The 17,765-nt window shown below is 61.1% G+C and overlaps 1 protein-coding gene across 1 annotated transcript in view; it reads right to left on the minus strand.

Annotated features, from left to right (window-relative positions):
- TMEM132E (transmembrane protein 132E) overlaps nucleotides 1-17,765 on the minus strand; it is a 227,061-nt gene that overhangs the window by 35,251 nt on the left and 174,045 nt on the right. The window contains exons 2-3 of the mRNA XM_005309829.5: nucleotides 1,582-2,488; nucleotides 153-293 (exon numbers count right to left, since the gene is read on the minus strand). Of these exons, the coding sequence (XP_005309886.2) occupies nucleotides 153-293; nucleotides 1,582-2,488 (1,048 nt within the window). The remainder of the gene's footprint in view (nucleotides 1-152; nucleotides 294-1,581; nucleotides 2,489-17,765) is intronic.

Consider the following 17,765-nt stretch of genomic DNA (forward strand, 5'->3'; position numbering starts at 1 on the left):
AGGATCCCAGCAGACAACCCGTGCCCCAAACTGCGGAGGAAGGCAATGAACCCATCCATGCCAATCCGAGCGGGGGGAAATTCCCTCCCGACGCCGTGGCTCGGTCAGACCCTGACCCCGAGAAAGAGAAGGGGATGCGGCGAGGCGCTTACCTGGGCAGCGCGCCGTCTGCCTTGGCCACGTCGACGGTGGCTGTGGAGTGCTTCCCGCCCGTCAGCAGCTCAGAGTTCACCAGCCACTGGAGGTTCCTGGATTTGGTGTTGACGAGGTTGACGCCCTTCTTGGCCTTCACCCTGCAGAGCCGGAGAGGAGAGCAAGGCTCACGTCCGCACGGCCACACACGGCGGGAAAGATACCGGGGGAAGGACCGTCAGGTCCCACTTCACTTTTCCTCCCCCAGGGAGCGCGGCGGACAATGTTGCGGCTGCCGGGCTGTATTCAGATGGGGGCGGCTAGTAGCCATTAGGGTTAGAGGTAGGGCTCTAGACTGGAACTCAGGAAAGAGGCGTTCTCTGCCTCCGTTTCCCCACCGGCAGACGGGGTGATACTGCGTTTCGAGGTTAAGGTGAGAGAGAGGTGTTATTCAGGGGTCAAATCCAGCCCAGCCTGGCAGTGACTGATCAGCTAGTCTGACCCGTTGCATCACCCCGGCCAGAGAACCTCACCCAGTGATTCCTGCATCCCGCCCATGAGCTAGAGAACGTCGGCGCCGGCCCGGCTTTGTGTGTGCGTGTGGTGCCCGGTGGCCGAGGCAGGCTAGGGGGCGATCCGGAGCAGGAGTTCGGGGCACTGCGGTGGTGTAGGGGTGAAGGATGCTGCCGACAGGCCTGGGAAGGGTGTGTCCTGACAGTGTGTGTGTGAAAGGGAGAGACTGGCCCACACAACGGATAACAGACTTACTGCTGCTACCAGCTAGGAAAAGTCTCCTTTAATTCTGTGTGTGGGGAAGCAACGGGCCCAGGGTCCTAGCCTGGCTCCCTGGGGGTGGGCGACGTACACAGCAGCGGTGTCAGCAGCATGCAGCTGTGAGGACGCGGCACCACATGCTACCAGGGCTCTGGGTGGTGCTGCTGCTTCAGGACCCGAGCTAAGGGCAATCGTACGCTAAGTGATGTGACCAAGGGCACACGGGGAGTCTGGGACAGAGCAGCGGTCTGAGGGGTCCGGCTAGCTCCCCGGGGACGTCTGCATCGGGGGCCTGCTACACAAAACAACGCGTGACACTTCCCCACCTGCGCCCACCAGAAGGCCTAAAGAATCACCCCCGGGGATTAAACATCACACACAGCGCAACACACGCCCTTCCCCACCCGCCGCTGCCTCCGCCCCCGGGCTCCCCGTCGGATTTTCGAAAGCACCCAGCCAACTAGCTCCCAATGAAACCGATGGGACTTAGGCACCTCAAACGCCTTTCCAAACCTGGGGGAGATCGCTGCTGAAATGCAGCCCGCTCTGGGGTGGGCCGTATCCCAGCGCGCAGCGACGCGGCAGCTCAGGGCAAGCGCCTCCTAGCAGCAGGCTGGAGCGTCGGCTCGGCGCTCGGCGTGGTTAGCGTGCTCGGCCCCGGCCACGCGGACGTACCTGAGCGTGAAGTGCTCCACGGTGGAGTTGGCCATTAGGTAGAGGAGGACGTTGAGCACTTCGCCCGGCTTGAGGGGCTTGTCCGGCAGGCGGATGAAGATGTTGCCGTCCAGCCTGTGCTCCTGCATCAGCTGGGTGGGCGGGGGCTGGAAGAGGCTGATGCTGCCAATGCGCAGCAAGGGGTGCTGCGTGGGGCCCTCGGTCCGGGCAGCGCCGCCCCCCCGGCGCGGCGCCGTCTCTCCGGGGCACTCCCCGGCCCCGTCGGGTGCATGCAGCGTGTAGTACAGCTCGGCCTGCTGGCTCTCGCCGCTCAGGTCCAGGGCCTCCGGCACCTTCCTCCTGCCCAGGGGCACGGCCGAGGGGCCGAACCAGGCGTGGGGCAGCTCGGCCTGCACCAGGCAGGTGGCCAGGCTGCCCCGCAGACGGCAGGAGCTCTTGACCTCCCGGGCCTCGCGGAAGGCGTGCAGCCGGACGCAGGGCAGCCGGTCGGTCACGTCAAAGTCGTCCCAGTCCCGGCCCGCCACGTAGAAGAGCACCTGGACCACGGGCTGGCTGGCCAGCACCCGCGGCTGGATGATGAAGGCTCGCACTTTCCAGTTGACGGTGAGGCGGTCGGGGATCTCCAGGGTGCTGGAGGGCTGGAGCTGCTCCTTGGGCAGGACCAGCCCGGTGCTGAAGGGCCCCAGCGAGACGTTGAGGACGGGCAGCTCCTTGGTCTGGAAGACGACGAAGGGCTCGGAGCGCTGCAGGGGGGCGCTGGCGTTCCCCCCCGGCCCCGCCCCCGTCTCCTTCAGGAAGAAGGCCAGGCGGGTGTTGGAGAGGCGGTAGCTCACAGGCAGGGTCACGGCCGCCGCGGGGGGCCAGGGCTCCGGGGGCTCCGAGCTGGGCGCCAGCACCTTGCCCTGGGCTGGAAACGGGACAGAGAACAGGGTGGGTTAGGGACAGGACAGAGTGCTGCGCGCCCGTGCATTGCCACCCCTGGCAGGCAACGGGCCAGCTGCCCCCGCCACCCCTCACCCGCCACTGCCCTGCACCTGCCACGGACTCCTGCGTCTCCCGCACACACACCCACGCTGTCAGCAGCACTGTGACCGCGCCTTTCATCCACCAATCGCAACGCGCTTTACAAAGGAGGGCTGTATCATTCTCCCCATTGTACAGATGGGCAAATCGAGGCACAGACGGACACTAACTCAGGAGCCGGCCTGCCGTCGCCGCTGGATTCTGTGCTGGGTTTATACACCCCCTGCAGTCCGAAGGGAGCGCTGGGGTGGGGCACCTGCAGCACTAGCATCCAAAATGGCGGCTAGGGCACGGAGACAAAGCTGTGAATGGGATCCCCTCCGTACGGTGCCTGAATAATCCCCTGGAGTCCCAGCTCCAGGAACCCCTGAAGTGCTGAAAGTCTGTGCAAACCCCTGCGGCGCGGGGCCCCTCCCGGGAGACCCTCCGCAGCTTGTCGGCCCCTATAAGCCACTGGCCATGAGATTGATCACGCCAGCTGGCCCCTGGCAAACGGCCCGGTCCCTCAGACCGTCGGCAGCACGGGGCAGTTTGCTGGGGGGGAAAAGGTGGGACGTGAGCGTGTGTATTCACAACCATTTTTATTGGGAGGTGAAGAAACTCCCACATGGATTCCCCAGCTCCGCCCTTCGCCGCCAGAGCTCTGCGCCCCAGGTCTCACCGCGGGCTCTGGGAGGAAACACACCGCAGGGACACACCGCTAGGTGCTACTGTAATCCACCTAATAAATAATGTACAATGCCCTGCACAACGGGGTCCTGGCCCCTGACTTGGGCTGCTAGGTGCTACCGTAATCCACCTAATAAATAACGTACAGCGCCCTGCACAACGGGGTCCTGGCCTCTGACTCGGGCTGCTAGGTGCTACCATAATCCACCTAATAAATAACGTACAGCGCCCTGCACAACGGGGTCCTGGCCCCTGACTCGGGCTGCTAGGTGCTACCATAATCCACCTAATAAATAACGTACACCACACTGCACAACGGGGTCCTGGCCCCTGACTCGGGCTGCTAGGTGCTACCGTAATCCACCTAATAAATAACGTACAGCGCCCTGCACAACGGGGTCCTGGCCCCTGACTCGGGCTGCTAGGTGCTACCATAATCCACCTAATAAATAACGTACACCACACTGCACAACGGGGTCCTGGCCCCTGACTCGGGCTGCTAGGTGCTACCGTAATCCACCTAATAAATAACGTACAGCGCCCTACACAATGGGGTCCTGGCCCCTGACTCGGGCTGCTAGGTGCTACTGTAATCCACCTAATAAATAATGTACAGTGCTCTGCACAACGGGGTCCTGGCCCCTGACTCGGGCTGCTAGGTGCTACCGTAATCCACCTAATAAATAACGTACAGCGCCCTGCACAACGGGGTCCTGGCCCCTGACTCGGGGTGCTAGGTGCTACCATAATCCACCTAATAAATAACGTACAGCGCCCTGCACAACGGGGTCCTGGCCCCTGACTCGGGCTGCTAGGTGCTACCGTAATCCACCTAATAAATAACGTACAGCACCCTGCACAATGGAGTTGCGGTCCACGGCTGGGGCTGCTAAGTGCTGCTGCAAGCCAGAGAACAAGATGGCCCCATCAATTCTGTGGGGAGCGAGATCTAAATTCTGCAGCAGACCCCTGGATCCTGCTGCCTCGGGCAGACTGGGGATTCTGGGGAAGCTTTGCTAAAATTAGGAGTTTTTAATGAAGCAACTATGTAAATAAGCAGCAGCCCCTGGGAGCGTCCCTTTGATCTGCGAGGCAATACGCTTTGCACTGATCTTCCCTTTCCCACTGTGATGGGTCAGGGGGTGGCGCTGGCAGCTCCGAGCCGCAGCGTGGGAGTTGTCAGAAGGCAGCTGGGGGTTGGGCAGCTGGGGAGGGGGCAGTGTGGGGGTTGGGCACCAGAGAAAGTGGGCTGAGGCCGTTTGGATTTGTGGCAGAAGTGCAGGAACTGCCAAACTGGGCAGCAGTTGCGACAGAGATCAATGTGGCCCTTTAAATAGACATCAGTAGGTTTCAGAGGTAACGCCCCATCGAGAAGAAAGGAGCGGTCCGAACTGCAGCTGGGCGGAGAAAGGCCGTTCTGTTTAGCAGGAGGATTTTGATGTTGCAAAATCTGGTTTCCTTCCGATTTGGAATGAAACCGAAAAACTTCAAAATTCTCCGCAAAAGGGAATGGAGCAGAGGACGGCAGGAGTCCTACGGCGTCCAGGCTCCCCAGCATCCTGCCGGCTGACAGGGAGCTGGGACCGTGGACGCCTTGACTGGGCTGGGGGTGTAGAAGCCCTGGGAACCTTGGAGCTACGTCTTCCGAGTGCCACGAATTCCCGACCCGCCTGCCGAGCTGCTGGAGTAGGCTGCCTGCAGACTCAGGCAGACATTGCCACGCCAGGACATGCTTTCAGGCTTGCCCAACCGCGAAGGGGAGGCGCAGAAGGCCAGGTTTGTCAGGGAGTACAGCTCAAGGTAGCGTCACTGAAATCAGCTGGGATGGGTGGGGCTGGGTCACACTGGCGGAGGTGCGGCCCGATGTGGTTTTCCAAGTGAAAGCTCAGACTGGGGAGCTAATTCCACAATCAGGGAACGGGGGGCGGGGAGGGGGGTCCAGCAGGCTCAGCTCCACCGGGGGGAGGGGGGGAGATCAGAGTGTCCAGGAAGCAGTCCAGCCCCACCGCCCTGGGGCGAGCTCACCGTGCCAGCACCTGGGAACACAGCTCCTGGGCCCAGGTCCCGGCTCCGAGCAGTGCCCTGGAGGGGGCGGTCAGGACTGCGGGTCAGGACTGAGGGGGATTGGCAGAGCAGGGGGGTCTAACCTTGCAGTGTTGCAGAGTGACCTAAATACACATGGACCCCTGCGGTGCCACGGCACCGAGCTAACGAACCCCAGAGCCCTGAGGTGCCACGGCACCGAGCTAACGAACCCCAGAGCCCTGCGGTGCCACGGCACAGAGCTAACGAACCCCAGAGCCCTGCAGTGCCACGGCACCGAGCTAACGAACCCCCAGGGCCCTGCGGTGCCACGGCACAGAGCTAACGAACCCCAGAGCCCTGCAGTGCCACGGCACCGAGCTAACGAACCCCAGAGCCCTGCGGTGCCACGGCACAGAGCTAACGAACCCCAGAGCCCTGCGGTGCCACGGCATAGAGCTAACGAACCCCCAGGGCCCTGCGGTGCCACGGCACAGAGCTAACGAACCCCAGAGCCCTGCAGTGCCACGGCACCGAGCTAACGAACCCCAGAGCCCTGCGGTGCCACGGCACAGAGCTAACGAACCCCAGAGCCCTGCGGTGCCACGGCATAGAGCTAACGAACCCCAGAGCCTTGCGGTGCCACGGCGCCGAGCTAATGAACCCCCAGAGCCCTGCGGTGCCACGGCATAGCGCTAACGAACCTCAGCGCCCTGCGGTGCCACGGCACAGAGCTAACGAACCCCAGAGGCCTGCGGTGCCACGGCACAGAGCTAACGAACCCCAGAGGCCTGCGGTGCCACGGCACAGAGCTAACGAACCCCAGAGCCCTGAGGTGCCACGGCACAGAGCTAACGAACCCCAGAGCCCTGCAGTGCCACGGCGCCGAGCCAGCGAACCCCAGAGCCTTGCAGTGCCATGGCACAGAGCTAATGAACCCCAGAGCCCTGCGGTGCCACGGCACAGAGCTAACGAACTCCAGAGCCCTGCGGTGCCATGGCATAGAGCTAACGAACCCCAGAGCCCAGCGGTGCCACGGCGCCGAGCTAACGAACCCCAGAGCCCTGTGGTGCCACGGCACAGAGCTAACGAACCCCAGAGCCCTGCGGTGCCATGGCACAGAGCTAACGAACCCCAGAGCCCTGCGGTGCCATGGCACAGAGCTAATGAACCCCAGCGCCCTGTGGTGCCACGGCACAGAGTTAACAAACCCCAGCGCCCTGCAATGCCGTGGTGCCGAGCTAACGAACCCCAGAGCCCTGCGGTGCCACGGCACAGAGCTAACAAACCCCAGAGCCCTGTGATGCCACGGCACAGAGCTAACGAACCCCAGAGCACTGCGGTGCCATGGCACCGAGCTAACGAACCCCAACGCCCCGTGATGCCACAGCACAGAGCTAACGAACCCCAGCGCCCTGTGGTGCCATGGCACAGAGCTAACAAACCCCAGAGCCCAGCGGTGCCACGGCGCCGAGCTAACGAACCCCCAGAGCCCTGCGGTGCCACGGCACAGAGCTAACGAACCCCAGAGCCCAGCGGTGCCACGGCACAGAGCTAACGAACCCCAGAGCCCAGCGGTGCCACGGCACAGAGCTAACGAACCCCAGAGCCCTGCGGTGCCACGGCACAGAGCTAACGAACCCCCACTGCCCTGCGGTGCCACGGCACAGAGCTAACGAACCCCAGAGCCCAGCGGTGCCATGGCACAGAGCTAACAAACCCCAGAGCCCTGCGGTGCCACGACACAGAGCTAACGAACCCCAGAGCCGTTCGGTGCCACAGCACAGAGCTAACGAACCCCGGAGCCCTGTGGTGCCACGGCACAGAGCTAATGAACCCCAGAGCCCTGCGGTGCCGTGGTGTCGAGCTAACAAACCCCCACTGCCCTGCGGTGCCAAGCTAACGAACCCCCAGCGCCCTGTGGTGCCACGGCACAGAGCTAACGAACCCCAGCGCCCTGTGGTGCCACGGCACAGAGCTAACGAACCCCAGCGCCCTGTGGTGCCACGGCACAGAGCTAACGAACCCCAGAGCCCTGCGGTGCCATGGTGCCGAGCTAACAAACCCCCAGTGCCCTGCGGTGCCAAGCTAACGAACCCCCAGTGCCCTGCAGTGCCGTGCTAACGAACCCCCAGCGCCCTGCGGTGCCACGGCACAGAGCTAACGAACCCCAGCGCCCTGCGGTGCCACGGCACAGAGCTAACGAACCCCAGAGCCCTGCGGTGCCACGGCACAGAGCTAACGAACCCCAGAGCCCTGCGGTGCCACGGCACAGAGCTAACGAACCCCAGAGCCCAGCGGTGCCACGGCACAGAGCTAACGAACCCCAGAGCCCAGCGGTGCCACGGCACAGAGCTAACGAACCCCAGAGCCCTGCGGTGCCACGGCACAGAGCTAACAAACCCCAGAGCCCTGCGGTGCCGCAGTGTCGAGCGAACGCACCGATGATGCAGGGGTGAGGTGCAGCTCCCGGAAATGGTGCATGCAGACAGACATTACACTAATTGCAGCATCGATCGCCCACCTGCACTAACAACTGGGGAAAGGGCACAAGATTAAAACAAGAATTGTTCCTGGAAAATGTCCCACTCTGGAAAATCCATCTCCTGCAGCAAACCATGCGGTTCTGCCCCCGGGATTGGGAACTCGCCTCAGCTCACTGCAGAGCGGGGCCTGCGGCTGGGAGCAGCGTTCCGGAGGGCGGACCACCACACAGCCCTGCCCACTCCCTCTGGTTTCTGTTTCACTGGCCCCAGGCCATATTTTCTCCCTGGGTGGGACATGGACTGGAAGCCGGCTCCCTTTGAATGAGGGGAGGACGGGGCAGGGATGGGATGGGAGGGTGGGAATGAAAAGACAGCCTCCCATTGAGCTCGGGGAGCCCGTGCACCCACGGGAAAGGTTCACGAGGAGAGGGGACTGGTGTGAATGGGAACGCTAGTACCTGGGACCTGGCCCAGCCCAGTTTCATCCTGGCCCGGTTGGAGGGGGAAAACAGAACCAGATTAAATCATAGGCCCGGTAGGTCAGTTCTTAGGGCTCCAGCTTCCAGAGTCCTGTGATCACACCAGACTTTTAGCTTCCAATTAAAAAAAACAAGGTCAGTTCCTAGCCTGGGAAGTGGTGGTAAAAAGCCCCAAACCAACGCAGCAACTTCTGCCTGAGTCTGCAGAGAGCCTGAGACAATTGCTCTGGGCGGGGAGGGGAGGAGGGGAACTGCCCCAAGCATCTCAACAGGGTGTTAAGACCCAGCCCCGCTGCTGTGGAGGCCCGTCCAACCCCACCTCAGCAGAGGACTCTATGTGTGACAGAAGGCGAAGGGGGAGCAGGCCCAGCCCACCTACCCAGCAGATACTGGGGTAAATCCTGGTGGTGGGGGCAGCACTTTGCTGCCCCTCCTGAGGGGACCTGTTTGCTTTCTGCCTGTTGTATCCTTGAACTACATCCTCGGCTGGTGTGAATCAGCAAAACTCGGCCAGACCAAGCGTCATTAATGAAACCCGGCGGCCAAGCTAACAAGACAGGTCTGCAGAGCCAAGCACGGCAACAGATCAGGGTCACCATTCAGGAGACTGCGCTCCTGCGGTCAGAGAGGTGAGAATTAAGGGCATGAAGACAGGCCCTTACCAGTCTGTCTGGGGAGAGCCCATTAATTAACACACAAGGGACTGGAACCAGCAATGATTCTAAATCGACTCAGTTTCCTTCCTTCCCGTGGTCTCGAACCAGGGAATTAAAGAGCAGGCCACCGGACAATTAGCTGGTAATGAAGATCTTGTCAATATCGGTGCCTGTTGATTAAACAGCTAGTAAGGGAAACTCAAAGGGGCCAATTCCTGCTTCCACCAGGACTAATGTCAAATTGAGAGACAGCCAGCCAAGACAATACACATCCCAGGCCTTAAGGGAAGGGGCGAACAAACGTACTGTGCCCGCCGTGGGCACTTATTTCTGAAAAATCCACAAATGCAGCTGGCACCAGACAAAGGGAATACGTTGAAATGTGGGAGGCACTTTTCAAAATAAGGAAAGGTTTCAGAGTAGCAGCCGTGTTAGTCTGTATCCGCAAAAAGAAGAACAGGAGGACTTGTGGCACCTTAGAGACTAACAAATTTATTAGAGCATAAGCTTTCGTGGACTACATCCGAAGAAGTGGGCTGTAGTCCACGAAAGCTTATGCTCTAATAAATTTGTTAGTCTCTAAGGTGCCACAAGTCCTCCTGTTCTTCTTTTTTCAAAATAAGGAAACGCACTGATCCCAGGAATTCCCACCGCGGCAAGCTGAGTTTCATCCCAGTGCAGCAAATGTTATGCCACGAGGAAAAGAAATCTGCAGCCATGGATTTTCAGAAGGTCTCCGGATGTTGGGTCGAATTGCCAGCACTGAGGTCTGGGGAATCCAGCTCTGAGCAGCATTGGAAAATGTGGCCTTTTAATGAGAGCATGCCAGTAAGGAATGCTGAGGGGTTGGTTTAGGCCGGGCAACATTTGATTATTATATTTTCGTCATTTTGATGGACAATATCAATGTTTCTTTGGAGACGTTTGTTAGATTTGGATCAGTTTAAATGTTCACAGTTGTGCAACATTACGAGGGGGGGAGGGAGGTCAGACAATCAAAATATTTCATGACAGTCGATATCTGTGATTCCATACCGAGATTTAGAAAGGTTAAAACACAAATTGTCAACATCGCTGGTCAAACGATATAAAGGAAACAGAAATCAAACTCTCATACGTTCTTTTTTCTTAGTTTGCCTCTGTAAATGTCGCTGAGCACGGAGGGAATATTTTTTCCTTGGTTGGGGTGTGGTGAAATTGATGTTTACCAACCTTTACCAATCCAAATCTCATCCTTCCAAGCCTGGGTATACAGACAACTGAATCGGCCGGCAAGCACGATCTTGTATTCTGCTAGAATTACAACACGAGGAAGGGAACTCACTTTGTGTCCTGACGGTGTAGCACCCTCACACCGAGTGAACACTGACAGAGGACAGCAAATGGACTGAGACGGGTGGGGTTAGCAGCGGGGCACTCCAGGAATCCTGGACCAGGTCTCCAGCTCGTCTAAATCATCCTCCTGGCGTCCCTAACTCTGGCAGTGCCCAGGAGAAGGGAATCTGCTCACCCCTCTCCTAGGGCAACGTTCACCGCTGTGCAGAGCTCTTGGCAACATCCAATCCCATGGGCATAGCTGGCGCCGAAGGCAGGTGCTGGTCCCTCTGGGCGCATCTCAGCCTGGTGCATAATTGCCAGTGTTCCTACCGGTGCCAAAGACAAGCTGGCGAGCGCCACAGCTCTGTCTGCCCTGAAGAAGAGCTCTGTGGCGCGGGAAAGCTTGTCTCCTTCACCTCGTCTCGCTCACGGCTACAACAGCGCTGCCGACAGTGTTATGATTGGCCATCAAATCATGCAGGCTGGCCTAGTGTTTGCCTCCTTGACCTGCTGCAGCTGGGAATCCCGCAGGTGGATTACCCCGGGCGCGTCCTTCCTTCCCTCTATCCCCACCTCCCCGATGTTCATTTCTCTCGTACTCCGGGTCAACGCGGCAGGCTGCGTTCCTCAGCTCTCGCCACCCCCCCTCTCATCTCCAGCACGGCGGTCTGCACCCCGATGGTTCGCCCCGCTGTGAGCCAGACAGCCCTGGTGCATGCAGCCTCTTGAAATGCACCAGGCGGGGGGCCTGGCTGGTGCACATCGGCCAAGGTCTGTTGCTTCGATGGAGCGATGCCAACTGACGCCCGCTGGGAATCTGGAGCGATTCACTTCCAAAGCAGCCGATCGGTCCTGTCCCCACTGCAGGAAGAAGGACCCGACAATCGAAGACGCTGAAATATTCAGTCTCCATCTGTGGGTCCGTGTACAGCCCTGGGTCTCTAAGGCTTTCTGGGCTCAGCAGAGTCCCCCCATCTCTCCGACAGGGGGGGCTGACGCAACGGTAGCAATGGTGGGAAACAGGGCCTGGCTCTCTGCTGTGTTCTGGTGCGTTTATGCCCCGTAAAGAGGCCTTGAAGTGGGCCAGCGTGTCGCTGGCCTATAACCCCACTCCCGGCATGGGGATAAATCGGTGGGGGGTGTTCGGATTGCGGGGCACTAGGGTTGTGCTCTTCCCCAGGACCTATAGGGGGCCATGAGGAGCAGCCCTGAGGCTGCACTGATTTATGCCAGGGGCCAGGCCAGCCCTGCACGTCTCCAGGATTCAGGGATTTAAAACCACCATACTCTGTACCCTCTCTGTCCTTGCTGCGAGCGCAGGAACGGCGCAACGGAGAATGAGGCCCAAAGGCCAGTCTACAGGCCCCCCGCAATCACCAGCATTTTCACCCCCATGCTGGATTCTATAGTGGCTGGCTAGCAAGCTATTACAAGGCCCAGGAGTCTCTGATAAGCCCTTTCTCTGGCCCCTGAATGTTCAGCGTCACCGATTCATTTCCCTTTGCTCCCCCTGAACGGCGTCACACCCCAGCCGTTGTCTGAACTGGCTGAAATGCCAAGACCACGGCAATCTCTTGGGGGCAGGGGCTGGCTCTGAGCTCCCCGTCTGTGGTGGGGGGGTTAGCTCCTTCCTGGCACGTATCAGAGCTTGCCACAGCCGGAGACGGGACACCGGGCAGGGCGGGCTGGTGCCCGGAGCTGGCACAGACAATCCTCTTTGAACTGCCTGGCTGGTGGACCTCGCTCGCATACTAACTGATCACCAGACTGAGGGCCGGGAAGGAATTTCCCCCCAGCTCAGAGCAGCAGGGACCTTGGGGGGGGGTTCGCCTTCCCCTGCAGCTGGTTGGCCTGCTGTGATCAGCTGGGCATGTCTCACCTAATCAAACCCTTCCCCATTTCATGGGCCTTGGGGGCTCCCGGGTACACTCTGAGGACTGAAACGCTTTCATTTGTGTATGTACATCAGGTCTCTATGCAACTCTCTGGACCGGTGTGATCTCCTCCAGGCACTACGGCAATACAAACAATATCCAGGAATAGGGCTGTCATTTCGACCTGCCCTGGCGGCGGGAGGGAGGGGGGCTTGGTGGCATGGGGTCAGCTGATCTACACGAGGGATCCTTGTGTTCCTACCAGTGGCAGAGCTGAGCTGTGGGAGAGATGATGGGAATTCAAATCTATTGTAGACCCAGCCTAGATGTCGGGGGGGAGCAGGGAAGAGGGGGGGACGTTTGCATTGCTAGTGCCGGCCAAATGTATCTGTGTGGGGTTAATGGTCAAGACTGGGAGCGTAGGAACAGCCATACTGGGTCTCCATACAACCTCAAGCCGGTGCCAGGTGCTTCAGAGGGAATGAACCGAACAGGGCAATTCTCCATCATCCAGTCCCGGCTTCTGGCAGTCAGAGGCTTAGCAAAGCAACAGGTGCGAGTACTGTTCTCACAGCCCTGGTTTTCCACACACAAAGCGCCACTCTCCAGTGCAAACCGTGGGGCCGAGTGTGCAAACGGGCGTGCAATTAACCCGCAGGAGCGCCAGCAATCGTGTGCCAACCCGGGCACCCGAGAGGGCAGCGCGGTGGCTGAATCCGCTGCAGTCAGTGTCCCCGGGGGGGATGTTGCGGGTACGGCAAAGCGCCCCAAATCCAGTGCCACCCGTCGCCAGGATGAGTCCGTGCACCTGACCCAAAATGCACGCCTGCTGGGATCCCTTCCCCCGCCACTGAACTGCAGCCACCTCTGGGGAGCGGCGGGGCAGCTGTTTCAAAGGCTGTGGCTTTGGGCCAGGCCGCGGGAGCTGATTGACACGTCAGGGAAGGGAAGCAGGGAGATGGGACACCGCTGTCCAAGCTGGGGCGTGGCTCGGATTTCAGGGGACCGTCCGGCGCCTGCAAAGAGAGCCGGGGAGATTCAGTGACGCAAACGGGAGGGCCCTCAGTCGTTCAGCCCCGGCTTCCGGGGACCACAGATTAGGCGGGGCCAGCTCCCTCCTCCTCCTCCCGCCTGTCCCCACCAGGCCAGCAACGCCCTGCTCCCGGGGTGACCGCAGCTCCCACCTAGGGGTCATGGGCACAGGTTGCCAAGCACACGCTGCCCCCCCCAGGCTCCTTTCGGAAGGTTTCCCGAGCTAACGCAAGCAAACAGAAGAGCACCCTTTGTCCAAGGGTTTCACAGCCCCCCCTCCCAGTCAGCTCTGCTCCCCTTCTGGAGCATCGGCCCCCACGCTACCTTCCTGAGCACCTGGCCCCTTACTCCAGGGCCCCACCACCGGTGCTAGCCCCACTCCTCCCTGGTGCCTCCAGCCTGCCCCAGCCAGGGCCAGTGCAAGGAAGTTTCGCCTAGGGTGCGAAACTTCCACCTTGCGCCTCCCCCCCGCCCTGCGGCAGCTCCCCGCCCCCCCTCCACCCTGAGGCGCCCCCCACCGCCCCGCGGCAGCCCGGGGAGCCGTGCGGCAGCTCCCCCCACCCTGAGGCACCCCCCCGCGGCAGCTCCCCACCCACCAGCCCGGGGATCCGTGCGGCAGCTCTGACCCGGGGAACCCCTGGGCTGCCTGCCGGTGGCTCAGACTCCCTCTCCCTCCCAGCGCAGTGGCCGCTGTAAAAAAAATAAATTATAAAATAAAAAATTGGGGGCGCCCCCAAATCTTGGCGCCCTAGGCAACCGCCCAGTTGGCCTAAATGGTAGCACCGGCCCCGGCCCCGGCCCCAGCCACTCCCCTGCCCCCTTTCAAGTGGCTGAAATGGGCCCACCTGTTCTGACACAGGGACGCCGGGCCTGGCCTGCTCGCAGGGACCCCAGAGCCAGTCACCCTAGTGGGATCCCAGTCGGCAGGTGGCTGGATTCCAGCAGGGGTGTGCACATCCCCAGAGCGGGGCCCAGGACAGGGCATGAGTGAGCCAGCGGGACCCAGTCCTCTCCTTAGCAGTGGCACTGCGGGTTTACGGGGCACCTGCCTTCTCCTTTCCTGCCACGCATCTGCACCCAGGAGCCATGTGGTGCAAGGCCTCTGCCCATTTTTCCCAGCCCGTCTCCAAGTCCCTGCTCCATCCTCTTTGGAACCCCCTTCAGGTAGTTGAAAGCAAATTTGCTGTATGGCACCAAGAAAGCCGGGCCCATCTGGCTGCCAGCGCCCCCCACCCCCCCGTCAACCCCAGTCCATCCAGCTCAGCCTACAACCAAAACGATGGTCTATGCTGAGACCTGCCTGGGCTCCGAGGGCTGGTTCTCAGTGGCACTCAGGTCCCTGTGTGTTGCTCTGGCAGTGCAGAGGGGCTTTAATGGGGGATGAGTCTGCTTGCGGAGAATCCCCTTGGGCAGAGGTCTCCCCTGGCCCTTTGGAGCTAGCGTAGGGCCAGTTCCCAGCCCTGCTGTAGGGGTGGGCTGGGGAGTGAGGGGAGGGCGCAGCGCTCTGGCTATTCTCTGCCTTTCAGGCCCATTTCTTCTACGGCTGGAAGGTTACAGCCCTGCCAAGGGTCCACAGCAAAGGATAGAATCGTTCTCTCTCCCGTCGCTGGGCCGGCTGGGCAGGGCTAATGGGGGGAGAATCCGGCTCCCTCTCTCGCGGCTGGGCCGGGCTAATGGGATTCCAAACAGTAAACACTTGTTTTAATCACTCCAGTCAGCTGCTGTGACTGACCAGATGTGCTGAGTAGGAAGGTGAATTTTTGCTATTTTTGCCCGGTCAATTTCCGAGCAGACCCGTCCTTTCCATCAGCACGCCAAGCGGCACACGGAGCACGTTTGGGGCACGACCGACAACGGCTCCTCGCTTTGTGACTTCAAACCCCGCCGCCTTCACACAAGGCAGCGGACACGTCCCTCCTGCCGGATGAAACACCCTCCGAGCTTGAAGTTTTCAAACACGGCCCCTGGTAACCCGCAAGCGTCAGAACAACAGAAGCTTTGGGTTTGTTTTTCAAGCAGAAAATGTCGCGGCTGTTTTCTTCCCCCCGGCGCTTGTCCAACTCCAAAGCGGAGACGTGGATTTTCTTCCCGCTTGGCAAAAAAGGAAGAAGAACCAATCCGCTCTGGAACCGAGACAAAGCGAATGGAAACACTGGGAAAGTTCTGAGTCACTCAAACGCAGGGACCGAGGGCCAGAGCCCAGCTGGTGTAAATCGATGTAGATCCCTTGAAGTCAACAGAGCCTGGGGACCTGGCCCCTCCAGATAGTCGTGACGGCGTTTAGCGCTGCTCTGACACACCCATACGCCCCACACGCATCATTAGCAGGATGTTCGGTGCTGACCTCATTCCAGCATCACGCTTGGTGCCTGCTAAGGCACCAGGGGGCAGCTCTCCTGGATGCAAGTGGCGCTTTAAATCCCATCCCAACATTGCGCGTGTCCGTCTGAGGGCTTCTGGCCGGTCGACAGCACGTTCGCAAGTCCCGGTCGGTTCTCCCGTTTGACAGGCGGCAAAGTGACTCGCCCAAGCGGCAAATCCAGGAAGAGGTGTCCTGAATCCCAGCCCGCTCCTGCTCTAACCACTAGACATGCTGCCTTCGACAGGAACGCACGAGTGTATTATTGTTGCGGGGGCGGGCGGTGTCACAGCGAGACGCTATGGCGCTGGGGGGGCTCGGACAGGTCTCTCTGTGCCGGACAGCACCCACTGAATTCATATGGATAGAGACAGGGTTGGCAGCCCCCCAGCCCGAGTCTTCTACCACTTTGCCACGTCGTCTTCATCGTCACCGAGCCGCTGCCCGGGAGACTGCACTCCCTGCTGGAGAACGCAGAGCCGAATTCAAGCCAGTCTGTCGAGGAGGCTAGCTGACCTGACTACCCTGCGCTCCTCCGGGCCCATTTATAGATAATGAACGGTCCGGTGATGCCGGGCCCTCCAGGGGGTTACTGCACCTAGGGACTGTGCCTGAGATCAGGGCCCCCTGGTGCCAGCCACTGTACATATACCTGGCGAGAGACCGTCCCGTCCCGGAAGCGTTTACCATCTAAATCAGAGGTGACCCCTCCCCTGCTGTCCCTCCTCACCCGCAGCCTCAGCTCACCGCGCCGCCAGTGCTCTGGGCGGGGGGGCTGCGAGCTCCTACGAGAGCTGCTGGCCTGTCCCGCCCCGGTGCTCTAGACTGCGCGGCGGCATGGCTGGCTCTGGCTGGGCGGCACGGCTGCCGGTTCTGGTGCTCTGAGCGGCACGGTAAGGGGGCAAGGAGCGGGGGGGTTGGATAAGGGGCAGGGGGTCCCGGGGGGCAGTCAGGAGCCAGGGAGTAGGGGGCGGTTGGATGGGGTGGAGTTTCCGGACGGGGCAGTCAGCGGACGGGGAACGGGGGGGTTGGATAGGCATTGGAGTCCCGGGGGGCCTGTTAGGGGGTGGGAGTCTGGATAGGGGTCGGGGCAGTCAGGGGCCGCGGGGGTGGGGGTGGTTGCATAAAGGGCAGGAGGTTCCGGGGGGCAGTCAGGAGCCAGGGAGTAGGGGGCGGTTGGATGGGGCGGATTTTCCGGACGGGGCGGTCAGGGGACGGGGAACGGGGGGGGGTTGGATAGGCGTTGGAGTCCCGGGGGGCCTGTCAGGGGGCGGGAGCCTGGATAGGGGTCGGGGCAGTCAGGGGACAGGGAACAGGGGGGTTGCACAGGCGTTGGAGTCCCGGGGGGCCTGTCAGGGGGCAGGAGTCTGGATAGGGGTTGGGGCAGTCAGGGGACAGGGAGCAGCGGGGGTTGGATAGGGGATGGGGTCCCAGGAGGGGGCAGTTGGCCAGGGGGTCCCGGGAGGAGGTGGTCAGGGGACAAGGAGCGGGGGGGGGCAGATGGGTCAGGGGTTTTGAGGGGGGCAGGGGGCGGGAAGTGGGAGGGGGCAGCTAGGGAGTGGGGGCCAGGCTGTTGGAGGCGCCACAGCCTTCCCTACCCGGCCCTCCATACAGTTTCAGAACCCTGATGTGGCCCTCGGGCCAAAAAGTTTGCCCACCCGGCTCTAAATAGCCAAGAGCGAAGGAAGGGAAGAAATAGCGCCCCCAGTGCACCGAGGGGGAGCTGGGCCCCGAGAGCGTCGGTCCATGGGAGTTAGGCACTGAGATTCCCTTGAGGAGCGGGGCCTGCGGGACTCGCTAGGGACTCACAGCAGAGCCCGGGTCGCCCCAGCCCTGAGTGCTGGCCCATTGCAATCGAGGGGCAGCGCTGGGTGAGAGGGGAAAGGGGGAGCAGCTGAGAGGGCCTCGCCGGCGCCCCCAGTGGCAGCCTCTCTTCCCTGCCATCCCCGGCCCCTCCCGCCATCCCACCGGCGCTTACCCCTCGGGCCGGCCTCCTGAATCCAGACGCTGGGCCCAGGGCAGGCTGTGCTAAGCTACTCTCCAGCCACAGAGCCAAGAACCCCTGCAAGGAGGGGTGGGGGCAGGCGGGGAGCCCCTGCCTGGCAAGGGAGCCGGAGCCTAATGAAATTCTTCCAGCCTCTCCGCTTCACTGTGTAATCAGGGCAGACGGCTGCTGCGGCTCCATCTGAACAAGACCGAGCTCATTACGCTCTCGCTATCTGCCTGCTGCAGAGCGGGCTATCGCCGCGTCTCATCGCCGGCCCCGC

Source organism: Chrysemys picta, chromosome 19 (genome assembly GCF_011386835.1).
Source record: "Chrysemys picta bellii isolate R12L10 chromosome 19, ASM1138683v2, whole genome shotgun sequence".
NCBI classification, from domain to species: Eukaryota; Metazoa; Chordata; order Testudines; family Emydidae; genus Chrysemys; species Chrysemys picta.